Below are 15,204 nucleotides of genomic sequence, written 5' to 3'. Positions count from 1 at the left end.
GAAACAATAGAATGGGAAAGACTAGAGATCTCTTCAAGAAAATCATAGCTATCAAGTAAAGATTCATTCAAGAATGGGCATAATAAAGGACAGATATGGAAAAGATCTAACAGAAGCAGAAGAGATTAAGAAAAGGTGGCAAGAAAACACAGAAGAACTGTTCAAAAAGGTCCTAATGACCCAGATAACCATGATGGTGTGGTCACTCACCTAGAGCCGGACACCCTGGAATGTGAAGTCAGTGGGCATTAGGAAGCAGTACTATGAACAAAGCTAGCAGAGATGAAAGAATTCCAGCTATTTAAAATCCTAAAAGATGATGGTGTTAAAGCACTCAATATATCAGCAAATTTGGAAAACTCAGCAGTGTCTAGAGGACTGTAAAAGGTCAGTTTTCATTCCAATCCCAAAGAAGAGCAATGCCAAAAAATATTCAAAATACCATACAATTGTACTAATTTCACATGCTAACGAGGATATGCTCAAAGTCCTTCAAGCTAGGCTTTAGCAGTATGTGACTCGAGAACAAGGTGGGTTTAGAAAAGGCAGAAGAACTAGAGATCAAATTGCCAACATTTGATGAATCATAGAGAAAGCAAAGGAATTCCAGAAAAACATCTGCTTCTGCTTCACTGGCTATGCTAAAGCCTTTGACTGTGTGGATCACAGCGCACTGTGGAAAATTATAAAAGAGATGGGAGTACCAGATCACCTTACCTGTCTCCAGAGAAACCTGTATAAAGATAAATAAGCAATAGCTAGAACTGGACATGGAAAAACTGACTGCTTCAAAATTAAGAAAGGAGTACAGCAAGGCTATATATTGTCACCTTGCTTATTTAACTTCTATGCAGAGTACATCATACAAAATGCTTGGCTGGATGACTCACAAGCTGGAATCAAGATTGCTAGGAGAAATATCAACAAACTCAGATATGCAGATGATACCACTCTATTGGCAGGAAGTGAGGAAGAACTAAATAGCTTCTTAATGACGTGAAAGAGGAGAGTGAAAAAGCTGGCTTGAAACTCACCATTCAAAAAACTAAGATCATGGCATCCAGTACCATCACTTCATGTCAAATAGAAGGGGAAAATATGGAAGCGGTGACAGATTTTCTGTTCTTGGGCTCCAAAATCACTGCAGATGGTGACTGCAATCATGAAATTAAACAATGCTTGGTGTAAGAAAAGCTATTACTAACCTAGACAGCATATTAAATAGCAGAAACAACACTTTGCCAGCAAAGGTCTGTATAGTGAAAGCTATGATTTTTTCCAGTAGCCAAGTATGATATGAGATTGGATCATAAAGAAGGCTGAGTGCTAAAGAACTAGTGCTTTCAAACTGTGGTGCTGGTGAAGACCCTTGAGAATCCCTTGGACAACAAGGAGATCAAACCAGTCAATCCTAAATGAAATCAACCCTGAATATTCATTGGAAGGACTGTTACTGAGCCTGAAGCTCCAGTACTTTCGTCACTTGATGCGAAGAGCCAACCTATTGGAAAAGGCCCTGGTGCTAGGAAAGATTGAAGGCAAAATGAGAAGAGGCTGGCAGAGGATGTGATGGTTAGATACCATCACCAACTCATTGGACATGAATGAGAGCAAACTTATCTGGGCTTCTCTGGTGACTCAGCAGGTGAAGAATCTGCCTGCAATGTAGGCGACACAGGAGATGTGAGCTCGACCCCTGGCTCAGGAAGATCCCCTGGAGGAGGAAATGGCAACCCACTCCAGTATTCTTGCCTGAAAAATCCCATGAACAGAGGAGCTTCACAGGCTATGGTCCAAAGGGTTGCAAAGAGATGGACACAACTAAGCACACACACACACACACACGCACACACACACACACAGGGAGGTAGTGGAGGACAGAGAAGCTGGTCATGTTACAGTCAATGGGGTTGCAAAGAGTTGGTTAGGACTTAGTAACTGAACAGTATCGACCACAAATTATAACGGGGAAGACTTGTGTTTTGGTCTTTGTAGGGTGACCACATTACCCTACTCTTGAACATAGAGATTCTGGAAGTCTCAGGGAAGTGAGATCCCAGAGACCATGAGAAAGGAAGTGAAAGCAAGAGCAGACAGAGATATGAATCTGAGGTGGCCCCTGCCTGGTAGAGAATATGATTAATGTTTCTGAAAAATGCAGTATGTAGTGGCAATTAAAGGAATGTCCTCTATGGATCTATAGCCATATTAATACTAGTTGTCACTTACTGAGCACCGACACTTTGCTAGATACTCTGCTCCATGCTTGTTGCACCCGAACTCAAAAATGATATAGTCAGCCTTAAAGTAATTACCATTGTCACTTATAGATGAGAAACAGAGGCTCAAAGAAGTCAAGAGTGTTTGCTGGAATTTTCATCTTTTGAAGAGTAGACCATGCATTCAACTGTTCATATCTGAACACGCAAAAGGAATCTGTTGCTCTGAATGTCATTGTGACCATAGCAAAAAGATGGCCCTGGGACCTGGAAGCAAAGGGAAACTTGGGAATGTGGGACCCTTGTCCTGTCATTTATGAAGGGAATGAAGACAATTAAAAAGCAAAGATTTTAATGACATAAATACTTAGGAAAAATACAGACATGCTATTCCTTCTAGAGTTTTAAAAGCAGAATACACCAGAAGGGGCTGAGGAGGCTTCAAAGACCTTCAGTTGAAGAACTGCAACCATGATATTCTCAATTATTCAATAAGAAAAAAGTGATGTAATAAAGAAACCCATGTATAAGGAAGATTCTAATAAGCTTATAATCTTAAGTGCCTATAAAATACATAGAAGAGAAAGGAGAACCCATTAAAAAAGGGTACTATAATTAAAAAATAAATTTAAAAAATCTTTAAAAATAAGTAAGGATGGTTAGGCTTTTGAGCCAAAATATTAAATATCCAGGGAGCATATAGCAGTTGTCAGGCACTGATCTGGGTCTCAGATAGCAGAGTTAGGTCATGATTCCAACCTTGTCTCTAAAGAGACTAGTTATTAGTCAAGGAAACACCAGGCAATTTTAATTTAATAAGATAAGACCCAGAATTGAAGCTCATAAAATGTGGCTACATGATAGAGTCTGGGAGTCAGAAAGCAGGTGACATTTGATCTAGGTGGTGAATGGCTACCAGGAATCATTCTAGCAAAGGAGAATAAGAATATTTCAGAAAAAAAGTAGCAGCTTTGTCCAGCAAGCCTAGTATATCCACAGAAAACTCTAATTAAAAAAGATACATGCACTCCTATATTCACAGTGAAAATGAAAGTCACTCAGTCATGTCTGACTCTTTGTGACCCCATGAACTAAACAGGCAATGGAATTCTCCAGGCCAGAATACTGGAATGGGTAGCCTCTCTCTTCTCCAGGGGATCTTCCCATCCCAGGGATTGAACCCAGGTCTCCCGCCTTGCAAGTGGATTCTTAATCAGCTGAGCCACCAGGGAAGCCCAAGAATACTGGAGTGGGTAGCCTATCCCCTCTCCAGCGGATCTTCCCGACCCAGCAATTGAACTGTGGTCTCCTGCACTGCAGGGGGACTCTTTACCAACTAAGCTATCGGGGAAGCCCACTATGTTCATAGCAACACTATTTACAATAGCCAGAATATGAAGCAACCTAAACATTCATCCACAGATAAGTAGATAAAGAAGATGTGGTACATATATACAATGAAATATTACTCACCTATAAAAAAGAATGAAATAATACCATTTACAGCAACATTGATGAACCTAAAGATTATGATACTAAGTGAAGATGTCAAATAGAGAAAGTCAAATATCATAATATCACTTACATATGGAATTTAAAGATTATACAAATAAACTTATTTACATAACAAAAAATTTATATCATTTATTTTTAGATTCTATACATAAGTGATATCAAATAAACCTATTTACAAGACAGAAATGGGCTTCCCTCATGGCTCTGTGATAAAGAATCTGCCTGCCAATGCAGGAGATGCAGATTTGATCCCTGGGTTGGGAAGATCCCCTGGAAAAGGAAATGGCAACCCACTCCAGTACTCTTGTTTAGGAAATCCCATGGGCAGAGGCGCCTGATGGGCTATGTAGTCCATGGGGTTGCAAAAGAGTCAGAAATGACTTATCAACTAAACGTCAACACCAACAACAACAAAAAAATAGACTCAACAGACATAGAAAACAAACGTATGGTTACCAAAGGGGAAAGAGAGGATAAATTAGGAATTTGGGGATTAATATATACATGTTATTATATATAAAATAGATAAACAGCAAAGCCCTACTGTATAGCACAGGGAGCTTTACTCAATATCTTGGAATAACTTATAAAGAAAAAGAAGCTTAAAAAGAATATATGTGTGTGTGTGTGTGTGTGTGTGTGTGTGTGTGTGTTTATAGCTGAATCACTTTGCTCTATACCTGAAGTCACACAACACTGCAGACCAACCATACTTCAATAAAATTTTTTAAAATAAATAAAAAATAAAAACATAGAATCAGGTGAGAAGCTCACAGTCTGTGCCGGGAACTATACATGTGTACTTAGTGGAAGCTGAGTAAAGGAAATGCAGCAAATCAGAGGGGAGTGCCATATGAAAGCACTTGAGAAGCATGGAGTTTCCTAAAGACTGTGAGTAGTGCTTGAAAGGAGCAAGTCAATACTCATTTCAGGAAGGTCTTGGTGAGGGAGATCATCAGAGAAGCTCCTGAAATAGCAAGTGAAGAAAGATGGGGGGCCATTTTGCAAGTGATAAGCAAGCTGGGCACAGGGCATCTAGTGATTGGGACCCAGAAAAGAAATCTTAAGGCGTGGGATGTTTGCCAGAAGAAGACAAACAAAACAAATGTAAAAAAGAGAGGCTATATGTATGTGTACAACTGATTCATTTTGCTGTACACCTGAAATGAATATAACATTGTAAATCAACCATAGTCCAACACATTTTTTTAAAAAAAAGTCCCATTTGGGGCAGACTCTGTCATGCTGACAGATGACTGAAAGACAGACTCCTCAGTTCCCAGTCTGATGTGATTCTCCAATTGGAGAACGTTTTCCAATTTGGAAAGCAGAGACTTTCTCAGGGAGGCATTGTAGGCTGAGACATTAGAAAAGAGGAAGGGCTCTCCCTTATTATTAACACCTTTCCTCCTGCAGGCCCGATGAAGTCTATTTCCTTTCTGAAAGAAGGTATAGACAACATGGGAAATGTAAGAGAAGAAAGAGGAAAACGTCTACACTGCACACTGTCTTTCTGTGACTCCAGGGCATGAAATAAAGGAATATCTAGCTTTCGTCTGCTTCCCTATGCACCAGTCCTTCCTGCTGCCTGGGACTCCTTTCTGTCAAGGAAGTGACTACCAATGTTTGAGACTCAGCTGAGGCAAGAGAGTGTCTCCTAACTCTTTCTGATGCCAACAGTAACACTTGCTTCTCCTTCTGGCCTCCCTTGGCTCTGACTGCAGGCATGAAATTAAAAGATGCTTGCTCCTTGGAAGGAAAGCTATAACAAACCAAGACAGCATATTAAAAAGTGGAGACATCACTTTGCTGACAAAGGTTCATATAGTCAAAGCTATGGTTTTTCCAGTAGTCATGTATGGATGTGAGAGTTGGACCATAAAAAAGGGTGAGTGTTCAAAAATGGATGCTTTCAAATTGTGCTGGTGAAGACTCTTAAGAGTCCCTTGGACAGCAAGGAGATCATATCAGTCAATCCTAAAGGAAATCAACCCTGAATATTCATTGGATGGACTGATGCTGAAGCTGAAGCTCCAATACTTCAGCCACCTGATTCGAAGAGCTGACTCATAAGAAAAGACCCTAATGCTTGGAAAGATTGAGGGCAGGAAGAGAGGGGGCAACAGAGGATGAGATGGTTGGATAGCATATCAACTCAATGGACATGAGTTTGAGCAAACTCCGAGGGATAGTGAAGGACAGAGTAGCCTGGCATGCTGCAGTCCATGGGGTCACAGAGTTGGACACGACTTTACACACTTGTTTAATTTACACACTTGTTACTTCATCTTTTATAAGCGACAGGTTTTGATCAATCAATAAATACTAAGAGGACCCTGTGTTTTGAACACTGTCATGGGCATGGGGGCACCTGACAGATGCATCTACTATTTTTTGGAAGTTTAGAGGCAAATAGGAAGAGACAGGAAGAAGGCAATGACACCCCACTCCAGTACTCTTGCCTGGAGAATCCCATGGGCACAGGAGCCTGGTAGGCTGAAGCCCATGGTGTCATGAAGAGTCGGACACGACTGAATGACTTCACTTTCACTTTTCACTTTCATGCATTGGAGAAGGAAATGGCAACCCACTCCAGTGTTCTTGCCTGGAGAATCCCAGGGACGGGGGGAGCCTGGTGGGCTGCCATCTATGGGGTCGCACAGAGTTGGACACGACTGAAGTGACTTAACAGCAGTAGCAGGAACAGACAGATGTTAAAAAAAAAGTACACAAATAGTTTATGAAATACAATCATAAAGAATGCTCCAAAGGAAACATACAGGACTTAAGCCCAGTGGGGTTTTCACTGATGGTTCAGTGGTTAAGATTTTGTGCCTTCACTGTAGGGTCCACATTGGTCAGAGAACTAAGACCCCACATGACATGCAGTGTGGCCAAAAAAATTTTTTTAATTAAAAAAAAAAAATGAAGTCCAGAAAAGGTCTTATCTTCCTCAAAACCCAAGAGCTTTGTATGATTTGTGGTAGAGCTTAAGTGTTAAGTGAACATTGTCAATTGAATAAATAGATGATTGACTTAATGAATTCCAAAATGGTAAAACTTTATATTAAGAAATTATTAAACTGTAAGATTTCTACCAACCTTTAGCAACACACTCAAATGGAATTTTGAGAAAAAGATTTATGAAACAAACAAACAAAAAATCAATTCCATAGAAACTACAGTAGGCATATTCATAGCAAGAAATTTCGGAATAATAACATGGTGGCCCATGCTGAGATAATAAGACTGAACTGAGATATATATTTATTGGATACAGATTTGTGTCTAATGCATGCTGGGACTTATAGGCAAAGTGCCTGCCCTCATGGGACTTATATTTGGTGCAGGGTCTTGAAAAGCAAATAACCAACAAGCCAGAATAAACAGACAAGATTCTGGTTTGTGCAAGGCACCAGGAAGAAAATAAAATCATGTTGTATAACCATGGGTTAATGTTTGGTGCAGAGAAATTAGTACAGGTGACTTTGAAGAGGCGATTAGAGAGGCTAAGTGGTGATATTAGAATCACATTGATTGAAGGAGATGACCATGTAAACCCTGTGAAAACTGTTCTGTGCCTAGGGAACAGAAAGTGAGAAGATCTTTAGGTAAGAAAAACCTGGTGTATTTCAGGAATAGGAAGAAAGCCTGCATGGATGGAAAGAAGGAAAAGGAAGTGAAAGGGGTAGGCATGGGACACTCAATGAGGAATTTTAAATGCCAGTCAAGTGCTTCAATTTTAAATGAAGCAGGCAGTACAATGATATACTTTTATTTCTTGTTGATAAAGATCACTTTGGCTACTGCATGAAAAACAGGTTTATGGAAATCCTGGCAGGAGCAGGAACTGCAGGTAGGAGTCTATCTGAATGCTCTGGGTGAGACTGGACGAGGCTGTTACTCAAGGAAGTAGGATAAGTACATGAATTTAAGATATGTCTTGGTGGATGGAACCAGGGGGTGCTTCTATGAACTGTGTAGATGAGGATCAAGGAGTAGAGATTCTGAAAAAGGAGAAATTGAGGCTGCTTCCTAGGTTTCTGTTCTAGCAAATGACTGAATAATTCCATTTGTTAAGACAGGAGATGTGAAACAGCAAGTTGTTGAGAGAATGGTAATCAAGAATTCTGGTTTTGCTATAATAAACTTGAGAGATGTACTAGAATTTCAGGAAGAGATGGCAAGTTTATTGCATATATAATTCCAGGGGTCAGTCTAGGAGATACATATGTGGAGGTGATCAACATCTAAATGGTATTTAAATTCATGGAACCCTATAAATTTAGCTGGGCATTGGTGGAGAAAATTATAATTCGAAAAGATTCATGCACCCTAATGTCCATAGCAGCACTATTTATAATAACCAAGACGTGGAGCAACCTAAATGTCCATTAACAGAGGAACAAACAAGGAAGATGTGGTAGATATATACAGTGAAATATTACTCAACCATAACAAGAATGAAATAATGCCATCTGCAGCAACATGGATGGCCTTAGATAAGTCAGAGAAAGACAAATATCATATGATATCAACTATATATGGATTTTTTTTAAAAAGATGCAAATGAACTTAATTACAAAACAGAAATAGACCCACAGAAATAGAAAAAATAAAAAATCATGGATACCCCAAGGGGAAAAGGGAGGGAGGGATGAATTAGGACTTTGGGATTAACAAATACATACTGCTATGTAGATGACACCACCCTTATGGCAGAAAGTGAAGAGGAACTAAAAAGCCTCTTGATGAAAGTGAAAGAGGAGAGTGAAAAAGTTGGCTTAAAGCTCAACATTCAGAAAACTAAGATCATGGCATCCGGTCCCATCACTTTATAACAAATAGATGGGGAAACAGTGAAAACAGTGGCTGACTTTATTTTTCTGGGCTCCAAAATCACTGTAGATGGTGATTGCACCCCTGAAATTAAAAGACGCCTACTCCTTGGAAGGAAAGTTATGACCAACGTGGACAGCATATTAAAAAGCAGAGACATTACTTTGTCAACAAAGGTCCATCTAGTCAAGGCTATGGTTTTTCCAGTGGTCATGTATGGATGTGAGAGTTGGACTATCAGGAAAGCTAAGCACCAAAGAATTGATGCTTTTCAACTGTGGTGTTGGAGAAGACTCCTGAGAGCCCTTTGGACTGCAAGTAGATCCAACCAGTCCATCCTAAAGGAGATCAGTCCTTCGTGTTCATTGGAAGGACTGATGTTGAAACTGAAACTCCAATACTTTGGTCACCTGATGAGAAGAATTGACTCATTGGAAAAGACCCTGATGCTGGGAAAGATTGAGGTAGGGAGGAGAAGGGGACGACAGAGGATGAGATGGTTGGATGTCATCATTGACTCAATGAACATGGGTTTGGGTAGACTCTGGGAGTTGGTGATAGACAGGGAGGCCTGGTGTGCTGCGGTTCATGGGGTCGCAAAGAGTCGGACACAACTGAATGACTGAACTGAACTGAACGGAAAAATTCAGTTCTGTCCTAAAACTTCTCAACTGACTGAATCAGGCCCATAGATTATCAAGCATAGCTCCTCTAGTTAAGGGCAAATGATGTCAATGATAAACTCATCACAGAAACACCTGGACTGGTGTCTAGTTGAATCACTGTGGCCTGAAACCTACCAAGTTGACACATGAAACTGACCACTATGTGCCTTGAGATGTAATCAGTAACTAAAGACAAGTTTCGGGGAGAAGCCATTTTGCCCAGAGCGTGGGAGAGGAGAAGGATAGATAGATATATAGAGCCATTGGGCTTTTGTAGTTGTTTTGTTTTATGACTTATGCAGCAAAGTTTTATGTTTATAAGAATGAACCAGTAAAAAAGGGATAAGATGATGTTGAAAGGGAATTTTTGATCCAGAGGACATGCTGAGATTTTGGTTTTATAGACTAAGAGTCAGATGTGTGTTCTTTTTTCCCAAAGGATAAAGCACCAAAGCCCCAGGACTAGTGATGGAAGATTACAGAGTGCCAGCTGGAGGATCATCCCAGACAAGGGCATTCTCCATCCAAAAGCTGCCTAAGGGGGTGCAACTTCCCACCACTCACACTGTGTACCTGAAGGTAATTTTTCTCCTTACAGCAGGGATCCCCAACCTCCCGCCCACAGACCTGTACCTCCTGTCAGATCAGTAGCAGCATTAGATTAGACACAAAGTACACAAAAGTGCTGTGTAAGGGAGGGAACTTAAAGTCGGTGTTCTGTGACAACCTAGAGGGGTTGGAAGGAGGTTTAAGAGGGAGGGGGCATGTGTATGTCTGTGGCTGATTCATGTTAACGTTTGGCAGAAACCACACAACATTGTGAAGTAATTATCCTTCAATTAAAAATACAATTTTAAAAAATTCGGGTCAATAATTGAAAAAAAAAGGCAATCTGCTTGAATCATCTTGAAACCATTCCCCCAGCTCTCTTTTGTGGACAAATTGTCTTCCACAAAACTGGTCCTTAGCGCTAAAAAGGTTGGAGATCACTGCCTTAGAGGATGTACTTACAAGATGCAGAGTTTTCCTGGAGAAGATTCCTTGGAAAGGAATCTTGGTAGAATGAGACTATCACAAAGTCAGGAGCTCTTTTCTTGGTCAAGATCTGGGCTTTAGCCAAGATGAGAACCTTAATGTGGACACGTTTTTTTTTTTAATTTTTTTTTTCAGTTTATTTGTTTTATTGGAGGCTAATTACAATATTGTAGTGGTTTTTGCCATACATTGACATGAATCAGCCATGGGTGTACATATATTCCCCATACTGATCCCCTCTTCCACCTCCCTCCCCATCTTATCCCCTGGGTCATCCCAGTGCACCAGCCCTGAGCACCCTGTCTCATGCATCGAACCTGGACTGGTGATTCGTTTCACATACGATAATATACATGTTTCAGTGCCATTCTCCCAAATCATCCGACCCTTGCCCTCTCCCACAGAGTCCAAAAGACTGTTCTATACATCTGTGTCTCTTTTGCTGTCTCGCATACAGGGTTATCATTACCATCTTTCTAAATTCCATATATATGCGTTAGTATACTGTATTGGTGTTTTTCTTTCTGACTCATTTCACTCTGTATAATAGGCTCCAGTTTCATCCACCTCATTAGAACTGATTCAAATGTATTCTTTTTAATGGCTGAGTAATATCCCATTGTGTATATGTACCACGGCTTTCTTATCCATTCATCTGCTGATGGGCATCTAGGTTGCTTCCATGTCCTGGCTATTATAAACAGTGCTGTGATGAACATTGGGGTACACATGTCTCTTTCAATTCTGGTTTCCTCGATGTGTATGCCTAGCAGTGGGATTGCTGGGTCATAAGGCAGTTCTATTTCCAGTTTTTTAAGGAATCTCCATGCTGCTGTTCTCCACACTGGCTGTACTAGTTTGCATTCCCACCAACAGTATAAGAGGGTTCCCTTTTCTCCACACCCTCTCCAGCATTTATTGCTTGTAGACTTTTGGATAGCAGACATTCTGACCGGCATGAGATGGTACCTCATTGTGATTTTGATTTGCATTTCTATGATAATGAGTGTTGTTGAGCATCTTTTCATGTGTTTGTTAGCCATCTGTATGTCTTTTTGGAGAAATGTCTGTTTGGTCCTTTGGCCCATTTTTTGATTGGGTCGTTTATTTTTCTGGAATTGAGCTGCGGGAGTTGCTTGTATATTTTTGAGATTAATTCTTTGTCAGTCGCTTCATTTGCTATTACTTTCTCCCATTCTGAAGGCTGTCTTTCACTTTGCTTATAGTTTCCTTTGCTGGGGCACTTTTCTTAAGAGATGGTTGCCTTGCTGTCATCAGATTATCAAAGGGCCAACCACCTGGAAAGAACTGCACATGGTGCTCAAGGGTCTCTCTGTTGTTCAGTCTATTATTTAACTTGATGCTCTGAGCCTTTTTGTACAAACATTCAGAGCAATGAACATGGAAAGTAGGGACAACTGACAAGACAGAGAAAATAAATGTACGAGGGTGTGTAAAAGAGGAATTGAATTATTGCAGCAAGATAGATGGCTGAAGTAGTAATATAAATACGCTTTTTATTTCAGCATGAATGCTTCATGTTTAACCTAAAATAAGCCTCCTAGTGTAATAGGGAAGAACAAATATGACTCCATATTAGATCTTTTGAAAATGGATTAGAGCATGTTTCTTTTACTTTAATCTTTGTATTCTATTGCTCAGAGTTAAGAATTTTGCCGATGGCCTGATACATATAGGAGAGCCCGTTCAGGGTTCTGACCTTTTAAGGGTATAACACTTTTCCATTCACATAGAGATACAAAGTTACAGAACACAGAATAATATTTGTCTTGTTGGAAATTTACAGGAACATTGTTACCTGATCTATGTGGACAGCTATAAGAACAAAGGATTCTGAGACCAAGATATTTTCAATAATTAAATATGCCCCTCCCTTCATTTCAGTTCAGTTCAGTTCAGTTCAGTCGCTCAGTCGTGTCCGACTCTTTGTGACCCCATGAATCACAGCATGCCAGGCCTCCCTGTCCATCACCAACTCTCAGAGCTTGCTCAAACTCATGTCCATTGAGTCGGTGATGCCATCCAGCCATCTCATCTCTGTCTTCCCCTTCTCCTCCTGCCCGTAATCCCTCCCAGCATAAGAGTCTTTTCCAATGAGTCAACTCTTCACATGAGATGCCCCTCCCTTACCTTGCCTTTTAAAGAGTTTTGCCAAATTCTGGGGAGTTCTGGGTTTTTGGACATGAGCAACCAGTTCTCTCACTTGTCCCTGCAATAAATATTTCTCTCTTCCAAACTCTGATGTTTCTGTTTATTTGGCCTCATTGTGTATTGGGTACACAAACTTGCATTTCGTAATACTAGTTGTGACAACTGTTATCAAAGAAGAGGTAAAATGGGAATCAGGAGGCCCCAGAGATCCTGGGTTAGGAAACACCCATGTTCTCACCCTAGATGTCTATACTTTTTGATAGAAAGGCTGGAGTTCAAGGCAGCTTCTCCTTGATTTAACAGTTTTTTGGAGCATCTGTTTTAAGCACATTCTTTCTAAAAGTGCTTGTTCAAGATAAAGGCAATCTTTTCACAGTTCTAGAGTCAGCTAGAGTTCTCCCTATGTTTGTGACCTTATTTATCTGCAAAATGGAGCTCTACTTTTAAATTCAGCCCAAACAATTCAGAAGAATGGAGTGTCTGCATAATTCCAAGAGAGAAACATCCCACATGTTACACTGAGTTGAAATGTTTCTTCTCTTTCCCTTCTAGAACAAGGAAGGGAAGAGTTTTATAATACTTCACCCCACTCCTGGGAAATGACTAAAATTATTTTAGTACTGCAAAGATAAGTCATAGTTCAAACTCCAAGAGTTCTTCATTTTGAACTATTTTTGTTAAAACCAATCATCTCATCTCCAAACTACTTCATCCCTAAATAAACATACTTCTACATCTGGGTTGAATTTCACATTTTCAAATATGTATATGTCATTAAACTATAGAAATGACTTTAAAATGATTGAGATTGTATTCTCAGTGTCAACAACCTGATACAGTATGGATAATGCCACATGCAAACACACACCAGTGCTGATAATTTGTGTGGGTACTTACTATAGGAGCATCCGTAGACTTCAACCCTCATGCCAATCTTTCCGCTTGGATTCCACTCCAGGGGGACAAAGCGAATGAACCGGGCTCTCACAGAATGCAGTAACTTGTGGTGCATCACACTGTCAGCATTCATGTTTCCTGCAAATGTCTGTGGGAAGAAATGGAAGCCAGGTGAGGTCTGTGACACCATGGCAGCACTGTCACCTGAGCTTAAGGACCATGAATGGAAATCCAGCCATGACATTACATAAAGTCTTACAAAGAAATTCCTCAACATCTCAGATCTTCCAAATGAAATCTGACTCTGGTGAAAATTCTGCATTATGTGTTTTATATATATATATATATATATATATATATATATATATAGAGAGAGAGAGAGAGAGAGAGAGAGCTGCTGTACATTATTCTTTAAAAAACTCCTTCCCCAAGATTTCATAAGTATGTAAATCCTAGTAAGTCACAAGGCATGACACACAAAAGCTGTACTAAGCAAATAATGAAGTTCTGATATTCCTAACACTGATAATTACTGTGGTATGGAAGATAACTGAAAAATCTCTTCATGGAACAAAAGGCTTTTATAGAAGCAATTGTTACCATTAATTGAAGCCAATCACTAAGCAAAGACTTTTTCATGATCATTATTACTATTTTATAGATTAAAAAGAAATCTGAAGCCTAGAGAGAGAAAAAAGAGGATGAAAAATATCTTTAAATCATCTAAGTGGTTAGTAATTAGTCTATGGTTCAATTTCAGAGTTGTCCTATTCCAAAGCATATAGCTTTTCTACAGCCACTCACTTTTCAACTATTCCACTGTCAGTTGCTCCACTAGGGAGAACAGGAGTCTCTGGTTTTTATGTAATTGATATTCATACTTCCTTGTGAAGGTTAAGCAAAGGAACACACATCATGGGAGATATTTGGTACACTAAAATTATGCCTCCTAGCCTTCATTTGGATGAATGATTTCTGGGGTAGAAATTTTCTACAGATGGAATCCAAAGTCTCCTACCTAATCTTTTTTTCCCCACTGGGGTAAAATATGAATAACATAAAATTTGCCATTTTAACCATTTTCAAGTGTATATTTCAGTGGCTTAAAGTGCAATCACATTATTATGCAACCATCACCCCTATCCATCCCCAGAACTTTCTCTTCATCCCGATTGTACCTTATCTTTAAGGTAGGATGTCAGGTGGCACACTGATTAGTTTGCTTCATTATGAATCATCACCAGTCTTCTTTTCCAACTCAAGTATTCATGGGTAAAGCCTTCATGCTAATGTTCTATCAACACCAACCAAACCATTGGTTTCTCAAATGGCCAAATAGAATACCAAGTAAAAGGATTTTAGGTATGTAATGGAATCCGTTTCAATGATTTGAATCTTAACTTTGACTGTATTCTCATAACATCTGTGAATCTCGGGTAATTTGAACAATCTGACATTTCTGCTGTACACAAAACACCCACTGGCTAATAACTCTGACATTAGAAAATTAATATAGTCACTATTATACATCATAAATTGGCTTATGAAGAACAGAGAAGCTCACTTTCTACTTTGCTGCAAAACTCTGATGCAAGAGAATGATTTGGGGGAGGGGAATTCCTTGAGATTCAAATGTAGCTTTCTTCTCCACAGGTTTGTCAAAGATTTGGTCATTGTCTCAATCCAGAAAAAAAAAAAAAAAGGTTCTCTTCAGCAGGCTCATCTTTAGCATGTCCTGTTCCAACTTTAGCAACTGATACAGATATAAAACCTCTTCAACCTTTGCCCACCTAGGAAAGACTCTTCCCTGCAGAATGCAGTTCTTTTCAAAATTTACTTCTTTGATACATGAATTTGGGAGG

General features: G+C 39.7%; 1 protein-coding gene across 1 annotated transcript in view; it reads right to left on the bottom strand.

Moving 5' to 3' along the window:
- CNTNAP5 (contactin associated protein family member 5) overlaps positions 1-15,204 on the bottom strand; it is a 1,042,386-nt gene that overhangs the window by 577,041 nt on the left and 450,141 nt on the right. The window contains exon 4 of the mRNA XM_061440248.1: positions 13,343-13,490. Within this exon, the coding sequence (XP_061296232.1) occupies positions 13,343-13,490 (148 nt within the window). The remainder of the gene's footprint in view (positions 1-13,342; positions 13,491-15,204) is intronic.

The sequence above is a fragment of the Bos javanicus genome, chromosome 2 (genome assembly GCF_032452875.1).
Source record: "Bos javanicus breed banteng chromosome 2, ARS-OSU_banteng_1.0, whole genome shotgun sequence".
Classification (NCBI taxonomy): Eukaryota; Metazoa; Chordata; class Mammalia; order Artiodactyla; family Bovidae; genus Bos; species Bos javanicus.
The sequence above is the reverse complement of the archived record's forward strand: the minus strand, read 5'-3'. Positions and strand labels throughout refer to the sequence as shown.